The sequence below is a fragment of the Heloderma suspectum genome, chromosome 3 (genome assembly GCF_057233095.1).
Source record: "Heloderma suspectum isolate Gila_16-S chromosome 3, 16-S_ref, whole genome shotgun sequence".
In the NCBI taxonomy this organism is placed as follows: domain Eukaryota; kingdom Metazoa; phylum Chordata; class Lepidosauria; order Squamata; family Helodermatidae; genus Heloderma; species Heloderma suspectum.
Window position 1 is genome coordinate 5,358,685 of NC_139460.1, and position 16,120 is coordinate 5,374,804.

General features: G+C 49.4%; 1 protein-coding gene across 1 annotated transcript in view; it reads right to left on the bottom strand.

Annotated features, from left to right (window-relative positions):
- XRRA1 (X-ray radiation resistance associated 1) overlaps positions 1 to 16,120 on the bottom strand; it is a 39,495-nt gene that overhangs the window by 5,922 nt on the left and 17,453 nt on the right. Inside the window, exons 12-15 of the mRNA XM_084845385.1 lie at positions 13,218 to 13,336; positions 3,651 to 5,957; positions 2,147 to 2,312; positions 23 to 138 (exon numbers count right to left, since the gene is read on the bottom strand). Coding sequence (XP_084701511.1) covers positions 23 to 138; positions 2,147 to 2,312; positions 3,651 to 5,957; positions 13,218 to 13,336 — 2,708 coding nt within the window. The remainder of the gene's footprint in view (positions 1 to 22; positions 139 to 2,146; positions 2,313 to 3,650; positions 5,958 to 13,217; positions 13,337 to 16,120) is intronic.

Below are 16,120 nucleotides of genomic sequence, written 5' to 3' on the forward strand. Positions count from 1 at the left end.
GGCTCTCTCTTGGACCACTGACCTTCTTCTCTGCAGGCACAAAAGGCTTCTGGATGCTGTCTAGTCTGGCCTTCGATCCGCGGTACACACGGTGATACCGGAGAGCCTTCTCCAGAGCTTTGACATTTTGCTGTATTCCTGGTTGAAATAGCAATGGAAGTGGAGGGGGTTCAGGTGAAAGGGAAAACCAACTTCTTTGGACCATGTTCATGTAAACCACATTTAGAGGCTGACGTTCTCAGTGCCATCATCTAGGGCTGCACCACACAGAGCTCATTACAGTAGTCATGCCTTTATAACTTGGAATTTATTTATTTATTTACAGCATTTGTATACTGCTCCATATCTAAAACAGATTCCAGAGTGGTGAACATCAGAAGTAAAAAGATAAAAAGAATTAAACATTATTAAAATTGTTCTTTTAAAAACAGAATGCCAATTAAAACTGTGGCTGGTTAGTTGAGGAATGCTTCCTGGAAAAAGCTGTTTTCAGGAGGTGCCGAAAGCAACACAGCGTTGGCGCCTGCCTGACCTCCAAAGGCAGGGACTTCCACAGGAAGGGGGCCACCCCACTGAAGGCTCTTTTCCTGGTGGACTCCAGCTGGGCCATGGGTCCATGTGGAGCCACCAAGGACATGCCTTCTGATGACCTCGGGGACCGGGCAGGTTGGTAAGGAAGGAGGAGCTCCCTCAGGTATCCTGGTCCCAAGTTGTTTAGGGCTTTGCGCACTAGTACGAATACCTTAAGCCTGGCCCGGTGGCAAATAGGCAGCCAGCCGGCACCTCCCTCCAGTGGACTACCCCCTCCTCCCCCTGTGCTATTTTTTTTTATTATTTTATTGCATTTATATCCCGCCTTTTTTCCTGTTGCAAGGAACCCAAGGCGGCTTACGTGATCCTCCTCCTCTCCATTTTATCCTCACAACAACCCTGTGAGGTAGGTTGGGCTGAGAGTCTGTGACTGGCCCAAAGTCACCCAGTGATCTTCCATGGCTGAGTGGGGACTAGAACCCAGATCGCTGGGCTCCCAGTCCAACACTCTCGCCACTACACCACAACACCACTCTAGCCACTACCTTCCTGTGGATCACCTCACAACTTACCGAGGAGGGGCTGGAGTGGGGGACAGGTGGCAGTGGGCAGCAGAGAGGATGGTGGCAGTGCTGGGAGAAGTCCAGCTCCTGGCACTGCTGCCATCTTTCTGCATCTGGGCCCAGAAGGACCGGAGGATAAGGAGGGCGATGGTGACGGTGGCCACTGGGCCCTGTGCTACTCTTTGCTGCCCTAGGCCTGTTGGCTGCTATCTCCACCATCTTCCTGAGTGAGGCTCCTGTGCCCCACTCCTGACATAGATGTTGGGGGCAGGACCCAGAATGACTGCGGACGAGGAAGGCAGCGACGGCTGCAACCGCCATGCCCAGTGCTGCAAAGAGAAGCCCTGGGCCATTAACCAAAGGAAGAGAACGGGTGATGCTCGGTGAGCTGTGGCAGGCCCCCATGGGCCCCGGGCATTTGCCCCACCATGCTGGGTGCTGGGGCCAGGCCTCCGTCTAGGGCAGGCAGTGGGGGTGATGCCTCTGAGGTTTTGCCTCACCTTGCAGCAGGCACATTCGTCCCCCCAGGTGCAGGACGCGCCTGCTCACGGTCCTATAAACGCAGGAGCTGTCGCCCTCCATGGGTGTTGGACTACAGCCGCCAGCATTTCGGACCACTGGCCCTGCCAGCTGAGGCCGATGGGAGTTGAAGTCCAAAACATCTGGAGGACACCAGGTTGGGGGAGGCTGGTCTAGACGCTCCAACCCCAGCAAGGTCACCCCTCGTGAGGGAAGGGCCACCCGCAGGTCAGCGGTAGAGCCCCTGCTTTTCATGCAGAAGGTCCGAGGCTCAATCCCCAGCATGTCTCAGTAGGGCCGGGAAAACTGCCGGAAACCCTGGAGGGCCCTTGCTGCCAGTCAGTGTCAACAGCTAGCTTGACCTAGGCTCTGCCTTGGCAGAAGGCAGCTTCCCAAGCTCCTAGGAGAAAGGAAAACTCATCCCTGGCCTCACCCAGCCTGCTCGCCACAGCCCGAGCTGCTTTTCCCAGCTGCGGCTGGGAACGCCAAAAGCCCACACGTGGAATTGGGCTAACCACAGTGGAGCAACTCACCCAGTGGCTCAATGAAATCTGGGCCGGGGTCACCACTGAGCAGCTCTTCATAACCCTTGTATTTCTCTGGCACTGCCTGGCAGTCTCTCTTCTTTCCTTTCCTTGGCTGTTTTAGCAGGGACCCCTCCCTGGCGTGCTTCTGTTGAGAACTGGAGGCCTTGTCCACCTTCAGACCCAAGAAGGAAACAGGGTAAGTTGTCACCACAAACTGTGCCCTGGCCTCAACCCCAGCCCACCCAAGAGCCTGGCTCTACTTGCAGGTACAAAGGGAGGGAGGGAGGAGCCCATTTCTTCTCTGGGTGTGTAAGGCAGCCTCCCTCACCCTGGTGCCCTCCAAATGTGTTGGACTGCAACTCCCATCATTCCCGGCCAGCATAGCCAATTATGGGAGGCACAGTCCAAAACATCTGGAGGGAAGGCTGATGGTGTTTTTTTAACCTTGGGTATTTATTCATTAAAATTGCAAACAAAGAAAGAAGGTGGGGAGGGAACCAGCATAATGGGATTGCTTTCAAAAATCTTCCAAATTCCTGCACTCCTGTTTACCTTATCGTGTTTCCAAATGGGAGCCAATTCATTAGGAATCTCCATTTTTAATTTCCAAACTTCATTGTGTCAAGATTGATTGGCATGGGGGGGGGGAATATTTTACCAAGGTGCAGCTGTGCCTCAGCATCTAAGGGTGCCTGCAAACGAGGCTTTTATTGTGCATTTTTATTGTGCATCTCAGTTCTAATCTACCTCGTAGGGTTATTGTGAGGGTTTTAAAAAACGGGATAACTCCCGATGTGTGTTGCCCTGAACCCTTTGGAGGAAGGGAGGAACACCTTATGGGAAATATGATGATGATGATTAAAGTCCATTACTTTAAACCAGGGTGCCTTCCATGGGAAGTATTTCCCGAAGGGCAGCCGAATTAAGTCTGTTACAGCAGCAACAACAAAGCATCTTGTGGCCCCTTACCACCTTTCCCAGCCTGGGGCCCTCAAGATGTGTTTGACTACAATTTCTATAATCCCCCACCCAGCAGAGGGCGCCGGGTTGGGAAGGCTGCCTCAAAGACAAACACACTTGTTATGGCATAAGCGTTCATGGACTAGAGCCCGCTTCCTCTAGTCCACGAAAGCTGACGCCGTAAGAAGCCGTGACATTTGCATGTGCCTGTCATTTTCAACTAGCAACTGGCAGCCCCAGGGCAAAGTCCCATCCTGGACAAGTTGGCACTCCAGTTAGCAACCCAGAAGCAAAAGAGACATGTGGAGGGGGTGGTGGTGGCAGCAACAGGACATCCTGGCAGTCTGCTGTAAGGGATGGAGTGGGCGGAGGGGATCCGCCTGGCCCACCACACTCGAGCCCGTAACCCTTTTTGTAAAGCTAGTTGCTGACCCATTTCAATTAAAAAAAAAAACCAAAACCAAGCCATTGCGGCTCTGGAGGGGTGCACAGCTCCATTTGTAAACCCCTCCATCTTAATCCTTCTGTGACACCACCCCAGCTCACCCACCTGGGTCATGAAAAAGGATTCCGATTCCTCCTCCTCCTCCACAAACTCCCCGCTGCTATGGAACATCTCATCCTCACTGGAACATTCACCCGACAGTCCGAACAGCATGGCAGAAGAGTGCACTTGGGCAAATAATTGGTATAGCTCTCTGGAAGTTGATCGGGATGGTGGCACAAGCACGGAGGAAACCCTTTGCGCTGAGAAGGATCCTGACAGTGGAAAGGCATCCATCAGATTCTGGCTCACAGGAGATGAGCCGCTTGCTGGAGAAGACTTGGGAGTGGCTAAAGGCGATCCGATATGCAGTTCAGATTCTGACTGGTTTGGTTCTTGGAAGGTAGCAGGTGGGGCAGGATCCAATTGCTCTTGCCTTGGTGGAGGTGGTCTCGTTGGAACAGAAGCCTGAAAATGACATTCAGGTGAAGGTGGAAGAGACTCATCCAAGTCCTCTTCCCCTTCAGGAGGTTCAGTTGGTGGAGTGGTCTCAGAAAGTTTCTGTTCTTGTGAAGGTGAGGTGGGCAATGGAACAAATTCCAACTGATCTTGGTCTGCTGGCAGTGATCTGGTTGGTGGAAGAGGCTCAGACAGATCCTGTTCCTCTGTGGGTGACATAGCTAGAGAGACGGGTTCTGGCAGATCCTGTCCTTGTGAAGCTGATCTGTGTGGTGGAGATGGTTCAACCTGATCTTGCACTTCAAGAGAAGTGGTCAGTGAAAGGGTCCCAGAAGGTTGTGATGAAACAGGTCCTGACAAACCCTCTACTTTGGAAGTTGAGATGCATGGTGGAGATGGTTTGACCTGATCTTGCCCTTCTACAGGAGAAGTGGTGGGCAAAAGGGTCCCAGAAGGTTGTGATGAAACAGGTCCTGACAAACCCTCTACTTTGGAAGTTGAGATGCATGGTGGAGATGGTTCGACCTGATCTTGCCCTAATAGAGGAGAAGTGGTTGGTGAACAGGTCCCAGAAGGTTGTGATGAAACAGGTCCTGACAAACCCTCTACTTTGGATGTTGAGATGCATGGTGAAGATGGTTTGACCTGATCTTGCCCTTCTAGAGGAGAAGTGGTTGGCAAAAGGGTCCCAGAAGGTTGTGATGAAACAGGTCCTGACAAACCCCCTACTTTGGAAATTGAGATGCATGGTGGAGATGGTTCAACCTGATCTTGCCCTTCTAGAGCAGAAGTGTTTGGCAAAAGGGTCCCAGAAGGTTGTGATGAAACAGATCCTGACAAACCCTCTACTTTGGAAGTTGAGATGTATGGTGGAGATAGTGCAACCTGATCTTGACCTTCTACAGGAGAAATGGTTGGTGAAAGAGTCCCAGGGAGATCTCCAGCAGGTAATCCAGTTGGTGAGACAAATTCTGACAAACCTAATCCTTGGGAAGCTGAGCTGGCAGGTGAAATGGGTTCCAGCTGATCTTGTTCTAGTGTGGGTAATCTGGCTAGTGGGAGGGCCTGAGACAGATCCTCTTCTGCTGAAAGTGTTCTGACTGGCAGAAGAGAAATGGCCAAATCCTGTTCCTCTGCAGGAGGTTCAGTTGGTGGAACTGGTTCTTCCAAAAGACTCTGTTCTAATAAAGGTGAGTTGGGTGGTATAACTAGTTGTGACTGATCTTCCTCTTCTACAAAACTGACAGGCGGAAGAGTCTTGGACAGACCCTGTTCTGCTGTTGGTGGTCCAGGTGCTGGGACAAGACCTTGCACAGGCAAGTTGGGAGGTGGAACAGGTTCCAGTTGATCCTGTCCTGCCAAAGGCAACGAGATTAGTGGCGCACTCTCAGATGGATCCTGTTCTGCTGAACGGGTTTTGATTGGAGGGCCAGGTGTGGACAGACTCTCTTCTGGTGTAAGAGGCTCAGACAGGTCTTGTTCTGCTGGAAGTGGCTCAATTGGTTCTGTCAGCTCCAATGGACCTTGTCCTTCCAAAACTGATCTGCATGGTGGGAAAGATTTAGACAGGATCTCATCCAGTGAGGATTGGACAGAAGGAACATTTCCAAACAGTAATTCATCTAGTGAGCATTGGACTGGAAGAACATTTTCAAACTCATTTTCTTCAGAAATGGAACTGTCTGAAGAAAGAGGTGCAGACATATCCTCCTCTCTAAGGGTAGATATGATTGGTTGTTCGAGGTAATCTGGTATAGAATTTGATCTGATTGGAGGAAGAGGCTCAGACTCAGCTAGACTCATTCTTTTATTAGGATCCAGGTCGGCACCAGTCCACAGTTGCCAGAAGGTGGTCTCAGAAGGCGCTTCTAACATCAGAGGGCGCTTTCGGACTTTGGGAAGCTGTGTTTTCACCTGCAACAGATGTAAGGAATAACTGTGCCATGCAGTCTGGATTCGGGGGCCCAAAGCACAACAGGCTTCAGAGTCCACCTCTACCTGCAACAACCTGCAGCACTGGGCCCTCTTAAGAGTGTGACCACAGATGCCCTGCTCCTCTCTCTGCCCGTTCTCCCCATCTTTCTCCTACCCCTCCCCAACCTGGTCCCCTCCAGATGAGTTGGACAACAACTCCCAGCTGGTTGGGGGTTTCTGGAGAGTTGTCATCCAACACATCTGGAAGGGGCCAGGCTGGGGAGGTGGCTTTAGAAAGGAAAGCCAAACAAATCAGAGCAAATGGTGAGAGCGCTGCTGGAGCGATCCAGCACAGTTCAGGGCTGTGTGTTGGGACCCGCCTGTTGAAGAGTCCTTGAAGGTCAAGGACTGCAAGGAAGATCAACCTGGAAAGTGGGAATGCATCTCGGATCCAGACCCCGACTCTTCTGCGCGAAGCTTTGGCAGTGACTAGACCTGATGTGCCCCGACGACACTGTGCAGTGTCACTGGAGAAACACCATTACGCTTCTTGCGCCCCCTTTGTCACTTTTTAGCTTCCCTCAAAATTCTTCCAGCGTTTCTTTCAAGCAGGAACGACCTGGTTTGCCTCTACATTTTGCAACGTTCAACACTCCAGACAGCAGGGGCCCGTCCCTTTTCCGCAGCAGATCTGGAAGCAGCGGTCAGTTCAGCAGCGCCATGCATCTGTTCTCTCTGTCACTGCACACCACGAAGCGGTTATTCTCCTGTAAGGGCATCTCTACACCAGTCTAAAATCCTGCACTTAAAACAGGGCTTTCTGCTTCCGTTTTAAATGCAGGATCACGACGACTCCCTTTTTCAACGGCTTCCTTTCCCCCCTCCTCCTTCCCTGTCCGTCTCCCCGTATCTGAGTCTTCCATTATCTTTCATTGATCTCACTCCTCTCCTTGCTGCTTTTCCGCTTTTCACCGAGGGTGAAAAAAAGCAGAACACAACGGGGGTAATTGGATAGCTCATGATCTGCGATCTATTTAAAAACAAACAAGGGGCATTGAGTGCAGGAGACGCCCTGGAGAGTCACGGCAGGGTCATGGTGTCAGGTGAAGAGCCTGCAAACTTCGGTGAAGGAGCAATCTCAATCGCAGGATAAAAGCTCTGTGTAAAGGGGCCCTAAGACTGGAGCTCATTGATGCATTCTGCTGTCTTCTGATGTGCACCTCTTGACAGAGGACAGCTTTCTGAACCAGGGCCCTGCCTAGCCTCCCAATACAGCCTTCTGGGGTTACCCAGATGGCCCTGCCACTCCCCCGGCCCCTCCCCTCCCCCCAAGCATCGATAGTTGGGTGGTTTGCCAGCTTTTCCACAGTTTCTTCCCCACCCCCATTCAAAAAGGTTGAAATGCCTCTCTGAAGGCCTAGTTACTGGCCATAAGAACTTTAAGCTACAACAGGCTGGCATTTTGGTTCCGCCCCTTTTTCCCTCCAGCCTCACCCACCACTACAGTGTGGCCCCCGAGAGCTTCTCCGAAATGGACATCCACCCTCAGGCTGAAGGAGGTTCTGCACGCCTGGTCTGAAGGAACCTGAGGCTACCACCTTGCCGGAGCTAAACAGACCTGGGCCTGGTCAAGGTCTGGAGGGGAGAGTGCTGGGAACTCCTTGTGCACCGACAGGAGTTCCATGAAAGAAAGGTGTGATAAAGAGAATAAAGTTTCTCAAACTACACATTTCCTGCCCAGAAAATACTGTAAAGGTATGAAACCTACACAGAGATGGTCACATGTGTACAGTAAGCAAGTCAGACAAATGTGCAATCACTATGAAAGTTTCATTCTTTTTTCTTCTACATGGAAAACCTATCCAAATTGGAAATGTGCTGGCCCATAGCAAGAAACTGGGGGTGAGGGCATAGCTCTATGGTAGAGTGCTTGCTTTGCATGCAGATGGTTGCAGGTTCAATCCCCGGCATCTCCAGGTAGAGCTGGAAAAACTGCCAATCAGTGTCAACAATACTGGGCTAGATGGACCAAACGTCAGACTTGGTATAAGGCAGCTTCCAATGTTCCTAAGTATTTGTTGTCAGGAGTTGAGGATATCCAAACTCAACAAGGAACAGCGAAAATGTAAGTTGTTGTTGTTTAGTCGTTCAGTCGTGTCCGACTCTTCGTGACCCCATGGACCATAGCACGCCAGGCCTTCCTGTCCTGAGCACTCTCCCGGAGTGTGCTCAGGTTCATATTCATTGCATCCGTGATGCTATCTAGCCATCTCATCCTCTGCCGTCCCCTTCTCCTTTTGCCTTCAGTCTTTCCCAGCATCAGGGTCTTTTCCAGAGAGTTTTCTCTTCGCATTAGGTGGCCAAAATATTTGAGCTTCAGCTTCAGTCTCTGTCCTTCCAATGAGCACTCAGGGTTGATTTCCTTTAGGATGGACTGATTTGACCTCCTTGCAGTCCAGGGGACTCGTAAGAGTCTTCTCCAGCACCACAGTTCGAAAGCATCAATTCTTCGGCGCTCAGCCTTCCTTATAGTCCAGCTCTCACAGCCATACATTACTACTGGGAAAACCATAGCTTTGATTAGACGGACCTTTGTTGGCAAGGTGTTGTCTCTGCTTCTTACTATGCTGTCTAGGTTGGCCATAGCTTTCCTCCCAAGGAGCAAGCGTCTTTTAATTTCATGGCTACAGTCACCGTCTGTGGTGATCTTGGAGCCCAAGACAGTAAAATCTGTCACTGCTTCCATTTCTTCCCCTTCTATATGCCAGGAAGTGATGGGGCCAGATGCCATGATCTTCGTTTTTTTAATGTTGAGTTTCAAACCAGCTTTTGCACTCTCCTCTTTCATCCTCAACAAGAGGCTCTTTAGATCCTCTTCACTTTCTGCCATTAGGGTGGTATCGTCTGCATATCGGAGGTTGTTGATAATTCTCCCAGCAATCTTAATTCCGACCTCTGATTCATCCAACCCGGCATTTCTCATGATGTACTCTGCATATAAGTTAAATAAGCAGGGTGACAATATGCAGCCTTGTCGTACTCCTTTCCCAATTTTGAACCACTCGGTTGTTCCATGTCCGGTTCTTACTGTTGCTTCTTGACCCTGGTACAGGTTTCTCAGGAGACAGGTAAGGTGGTCTGGTACTCCCATCACTTTAAGAATTTGCCACAGTTTGTTGTGATCCACACAATCAAAGGCTTTAGCGTAGTCAATGAAGCAGAAATAGACATTTTTCTGGAATTCTCTTGCTTTCTCCATGATGCAACGAATGTTGGCGATTTGATCTCTAGTTCCTCTGCCTCTTCGAAACCCAGCTTGTACTTCCGGTAGTTCTCGGTTCACATACTGCTGAAGCCTAGCTTGTAGGATTTTGAGCATCACCTTGCTGGCATGTGAAATGAGTGCAATTGTGCGGTAGTTTGAACACTCTTTGGCGTTGCCCTTCTTTGGAACTGGAATGTAAACTGACCTTTTCCAGTCTTGAGGCCATTGCTGGGTGTTCCAGATTTGTTGGCATATTGAGTGCAGCACTTTAACAGCATCATCTTTTAGGATTTTAAATAGCTCAGCTGGAATACTGTCATCTCCGCTAGCTTTGTTGTTACTAATGCTTCCTAAGGCCCACTTGACTTCACTCTCGAGGATGTCCGGCTCAAGTTCAGTGACCGCACTATCATGGCTATCAAGGACATTACTATCATGGCTATCAAGGACATTCAGATCTTTCCTGTATAGTTCTTCTGTGTATTCTTGCCACCTCTTCTTAATCTCATCTGCTTCTGTTAGGTCCCTGCCTTCTTTGTCCTTTATCATGCCCGTCTTTGCACAAAACGTTCCCTTGAGATCTCCAATTTTCTTGAAGAGATCTCTAGTCTTTCCCTTTCTGTTGTTTTCCTCGATTTCCTTGCATTGTTCATTTAAGAAGGCCTTCTTGTTTCTCCTTGCTATTCTCTGGAACTGCATTCAGTTGGATATATCTTCCCCTTTCTCCCTTGCTTTTTGCTTCCCTTCTTTCCTCGGCTACTTGTAAAGCTTCATCAGACAGCCACTTGGCTTTCTTGCATTTCTTTTTCTTTGGGATGGATTTCGTTGCTGCCTCCTGAACAATGTTACGGACCTCCGTCCATAGTTCCTCAGGCACTCTGTCTATCAGGTCTAATCCCTGAAATCTATTCCTCACCTCCACTGTATATTCATCAGGGATATGATTGAGGTCATACCTGAATGGTTTAGTGGTTTTCCCTACGTTCTTCAATTTCAGCCGAAATTTTGCAAGAAGCAGCTCATGATCTGAGCCACAGTCAGCTCCAGGTCTTGTTTTTACTGACTGTATGGAGCTTCTCCATCTTTGGCTGCAAAGGACATAATCAATCTGATTTCGATATTGACCATCTGGTGATGTCCATGTGTAGAGTCGTCTCTTGTGCTGTTGGAAAAGAGTGTTTGCTATGATCAGCGTGTTCTAATAAAAATTCTATTAGCTTTTGTCCTGCTTCATTTTGTACACCAAGGCCATGCCTGCCTGTTATCCCGGTGATTTCTTGACTTCCTACTTTAGCATTCCAGTCCCCTATGATGAAGAGGACATCTTTTTTTGGTGTTAGTTCTAGAAGGTGTTGGAGGTCTTCATAGAACCGATCAACCTCAGCTTCTTCGGCATCAGTGGTTGGGGCACAGACTTGAATTACTGTGATGTTGAATGGTTTGCCTTGGATTCGTACTGAGATCATTCTATCATTTTTAAGATTGTACCCCAGTACTGCTTTTCCCACCCTTTTGTTGACTATGAGTGCTACTCCATTTCTTCTAAGGGATTCTTGGCCACAATAGTAGATATGATGGTCACCTGAATTAAATTCGCCCATGCCTGTCCATTTTAGTTCGCTGATTCCCAAGATGTCGATGTTCAATCTTGCCATCTCATGTTTGACCACCTCCAGCTTACCTTGATTCATTGATCTTACATTCCAGGTTCCTAAACAATATTGTTCTTTACAGCATCGGATTTTCTTTTCACCACCAGACACATCCACAGCTGAGTGTCCTTTCGGCTTTGGCCCAGCCGCTTTACTCTTTCTGGCGCTACTTGGAAATACCCTCTGCTCTTCCCCAGTAGTATATTGGACACCTTCCGACCTGAGGGGCTCATCTTCCGGTGTCATCTCTTTTAGCCTTGTGATACGTTCCATGGGGTTTTCTTGGCAAGAATACTGGAGTGGGTTGCCATTTCCTTCTCCAGTGGACCACATTTTGTCAGAACTCTCTGCCATGACCTGTCCGTCTTGGGTGGCCCTGCACGGCATAGCTTATGGCTTCACTGAGTTACGCAAGCCCCTTCACCACAACAAGGCAGTGATCCATGAAGGGGGAAAATGTAAGTACTAATAGTCTAATGGGCAAACTAGGTGGATATCCATGAATTTTCCTGCCAACAGGGCAAATAGCAACTTACGGGGGAAGAAGTGAGGGATTTTCATTGGGGAAAATGTAGAAGGGGGTTACACCCCTCTTCCCCCAGGAGTTCTGGTCCCAATTCTCTGCAAATGCTTTTTGCAAAAATTTAAAAAGACAGAAGATACAGTCACGGATATCCTGCCTCTCTGCTAGTTTGGTCCTAAAGATTGAAAAAGGGGGGAGGGGTAAAGATGTGATTTTATTAAATAATACAAGTTTTTGTACTTGTTGGCTGGAGGACCAAAAGGTAAGAGCCAGGAGCATCGCTCACTAAGCTGTTAAGAGAGAATTCCGACTGCACATTTTTCCCTTTGTATCACCAAAAGGAAAAAATGCTAGAGACATTTTTTTTAATGAAAAGTCATCACAAAAAATCTCTGCGGTCCTGGATTTTCCCTGAGGGGGTGGGCTCCCTGAGGTCCTCCCTGCTCTTCCCCGTAGCCCTCAAAATGGGTAACATATGAAGTGACCCCCAGAGAGTGCATTTAGGATGACTGGTGAGCTGTTGAGCAAAGCTGAGAAAACAAGGGTGAAGCAGAACTGGGGCGAGGGGGTGGGGGAACCTCTCATAAGGCTTAAGGAGAGAAGTATATGCTGCTGGCAAAAGAGAGTAGGCAGAAAGGGAACTTTGGAAAGTAAATCCACCTTAAGAACATAAGAAGAGCCCTGCTGGATCAGACCAAGGGTCCATCTAGTCCAGCATTCTGTTCACACAGTGGCCAACCAGTTGTTGACTGGGAACCCACAAGCAGGGCATGAGCGCAATAGGACCCTCTTGCCCAAGTTCCACAGCAACTGGGGTACATAGGTTCACTGCTTCTGGTACTGGAGGTAGCATGTAGCCATCAGGACTAATAGCCATTATAGCCTTCTCCAGGAGTTTGTCCAACCCCCTTTTAAAGCCATCCAAATGGGTGGCCAGCACTGCATCCTGTGGTAGCGAATTTCATAGTTTGACTCTGCGCTGTGTGAAGAAGTCCTCCCTTTTATCTGTCCTGAATCTCCCACCTATCAGCTTCATAGGATGACCCCGTTGGGTTCTAATATTATGAGAGAGGGAGAAAAATGTCTCCCTCTGCACATTCTCCGCACCATGCATAATTTTGTGCACCTCTGTCCTGTCTCCCCTGACCCTCCTTTTTTTCCATGCTAAACAATCCCAGCTGTTGTAACCTTCTCTCATAGGGGAGATGCTCCAGCCCCCTTGATCATTTGAGTTGCCCTTTTTTGCCCTTTTTCCAGCTCTGCAGTATCTTTTCTCTGGGGGACCTCTTCAGCCTGAGGGCTGAATTCAGTTTTGGAGAAGCTCTCGGGGGCCGCATTCCAGTGGCGGGCGAGGCTCAAGGCCAAAGGGGTGGGGCCCCAAATCTGCATATTTTAACTTCAAGCTCTTCCTGCCAGTAAGCGAGCCTTAGGAGAGGCATCTCAGCAACTTAGAATGGGGAAAACTGCGCCAAAGCCGGGAAACAACCAAACAATCAGCAGTTGGGGAGGGGGGAGAGGGCAAGGGGTGTGGCCCCTGGGGAACCACAGGCCTGAAGTTCCCTACGCCTGTAACAGAGGACTAGTGGAAGCTGAATTGCACCTAATAAAAGGAACTCATCTTAGCAATGAAATCTTTGGTTGTGGCCCTTGAGCGGTTATGTGGCTCAGTTGCGGGGGTTCCTGGTTCCTCCCCCCACACCCCACCTGAAGTGTTGTTAAATATGATGAGCAACAGTGGAAGGACAGCCCTCCGCTTGCTCCCATTGCATTCAAGTAACCATTCTGCATCTGGCATCTTTAGAGTCTACCTAGATTCGTACCTGCCGGTTAGCCTTGATAGGTATAAAGATACGTGGCTTCTCCAGTTTGGACATTTTCTTCCTAACCATTTTGATGCCCAGTTTGTTCTGAAGGAAACTGGTGAGTAAAGGAGGATCACCTGGAGGCGGGGCAGGGAATGAGAGAGAAAAGGAGATTTCCTTTTTCAGACGCCAGCTGATCAATTCTGCATACGTTGGCGTAATTTACATCATGTATCCAGTTTCTGTTAGCAATGGAGTGGGGCAGTTAAGGAGCTGTAGAAGGCACAGTTGGGGCACTATTTTTTTAAAATTCTGCACCAAGGAAAGCTGAATTCTGCAACTTGTATAAATTATGCAAATGGCTATAAAATAACTATTCTTATTTTTATTACATTGCATAATTTATTCTGGCTTTTCTAGTCATGGAAAGTGGCAAGCAGCTCTGCAGGGCAGAGAAGACCCCTGCCACTCACCCCAGCTGCTGGAAATCTTATTCAGCTACACTCTCTGGCTTCTAAGGTTTCAGCAGGCACTTTGAAGCCTATCTTTGTAACCAGAGGGGCTAGAATCATGCTCATTTTTAAAAAACAAAACAAAACCGAAAGTTGACATTATTGAGAAAGTGATTTCTGCACCTTCTACCACATTCTCCTTCTGTCACAGCCAGGGGGAACGGCTGTGAAGGAAGGCCGTTCTGTATTTGTTTCGTAACAAGACGTATGCAGGCCCAGGCACACAGTGGCAGTAGGAACACCTGATGCACGGAGAGTAGGCACAGACGTTATTCCTGCCCTCAGGATCTCACTTTGCCGCCACCGGCACCAACGTGAGGACTGGGGGTGAATTTACACCTCGCTGTTCCCCCAGAGCCTCCAACAGCCACTGCCCCTAAGGCAGTGGGAGGGGGCAACCTCTTCTGTCCAGGGGCTGGATCTCCCCCTGGCCCAAGCTTCCCCAGGCCAGATGATGTCACGGGGTGGTGTCCTATCCCAAAGCTCCTCCCATGATGGCAGTGAGGCCCTACCTACTTTTTTCCATGCAGGGGGGAACCTTTTTAGTCTATGGGCCAGGTTGGTTCCCAGACCAGCCCGTGGGCCAGATGACATCAAGGGGCAGGGGGCCCCCTCAAAGCCACCACCACCCCAGTTACATCACTGGCGGTGCCCCGCCAACTTTTCTCCATGCAGAGAGAGGCATGGAGCTCCGTGCTTCTCTCTAGATGGAAAATGATTCCGCCAGCACTTGCAGGAGCCAGCTCCTGGAACCACTGTCTGAATTGAGCAGCACCTTCTCGGGGTACAAGTGGGGCGGGAAGGGACTCGGATGGGGCTTGCAGGACCCAGTCAAGCGGCTCCTTCCTGGGATGTGAGAAGGACAGGAAGGGAGTCGGCCAGCGCTCTTAGGGCATAAGAGTTCTAAGGGCTGGAGGCTGTTGATATCATCTGGCCATTTTTTTCCACTTGTGCAGAATCACAGTATACATCCCATGATTCTAACGATATCAATTTCTGTTCATATGAACAAAGGTACTCATGTAGTATTAGGTACCCCTGCAAGGATGATTCTGGCGTGCGAATCTTCCTTCTGTACTGTACATGCACCCGATACAAGGAATGTATTGGCCTTCTACAGCCTGGTACCCTCCAGGGGGATCTGGAGAGCACCAGGTTGGGGAAGGATAGAATATGTATTTTTTTTATTTGATTTGACTTGATTTGTACCCTGCCTTTCTATTAAGAAAAATGGCACTCAAAGCAGATTGCAATCATAACTAAAACTTGATTAAAATAATAAAACAAATGCATTAAAACACAAAACCCCAACAAACAACAGAATAAAAACAACATCCCACCCAGCAGACCTGCTTACACGCCAAAGGCCAGCTTGAATAAAAATGTCTTTTTGCCTACTAGCAGAAAGACAGCAGAGAGGGAGCAAACACAGCAGGTGTTTGATTTGATTCTCCCTGGAACAGAATCAGCAAATGCGCGCACGTGCGCAGTCCCTTTATGAACCATGGCACTGACAGCCTTCACTAGGACAAGAGGCTTGGTCTCCCACTGTGGCAGAACAAGGTGGCAAAGACCTGAAATGGTAGACTATGAAGTGGTAGACAGGGGGTGCCATTTAAATGCTCCCCCATGTAAAAGAAAAACGCATTAGGGAGAAGAGTGCTAGCTGCAGCTTCTCCCTGCAGTGCTAGCCATCAGGACAAGGTGATAGACTAGCTTTCTTCCAGGCACAGTTGTTTTCTGTTTCTATGGGTTTTGTTTCACATATGGAAGTATTCACACATACAGTCCCCACCACCTGCATTGGGAAATGGTACAGTCTCTTAAGAGGGCCGTACCATGTCCCCTATAGGGCTAGTTCTGCCTGTGCTGTCTGCTGTTTCCCCACCATTTCTTTCCAGACATAGAAATTAACAGTTTCATGAGGTTCCCGTGCGCCAGAGGTGAGGAACCTCTTTCAGCGCAAGGGCTGCATTCAATTCTGGAAAAGCTCTCAGGGGCCACATTCCGGTGCTGGGTGGGGCCAAAGGCAAAGGGGGTGGGACCAAAAATATAAGAAATACCCTCCTATTTTAGCTTCAAGCTCTTCCTGCCAGCAGCCAAGCCTTCAGAGAGGCATTTCAGCCTTTTAGAATGGGGAGGAAACTGCGCAAAAGCCAGGAAAGCACCCAGTGATTGATGCCTGGGGGAAAGGGGGCAGGGGCAGGGCCATCTGGGCAACCCCAGGGAGGCCAGATTTGGCCCTCCAGCCTGAGGTTCCCAACCCTGCCATAAGCTGACACTCCTTTCCTTTCCTTCCCCAGAGACCTGAGCCTGCAAAAGGCAGCCAGAACTTCCCAGATCTCCAAAAACAGAGCCCAGAGTATGCTACTGCCGATCCCTCTGTCCCAGGGTTGCCCTGGCAAAGTC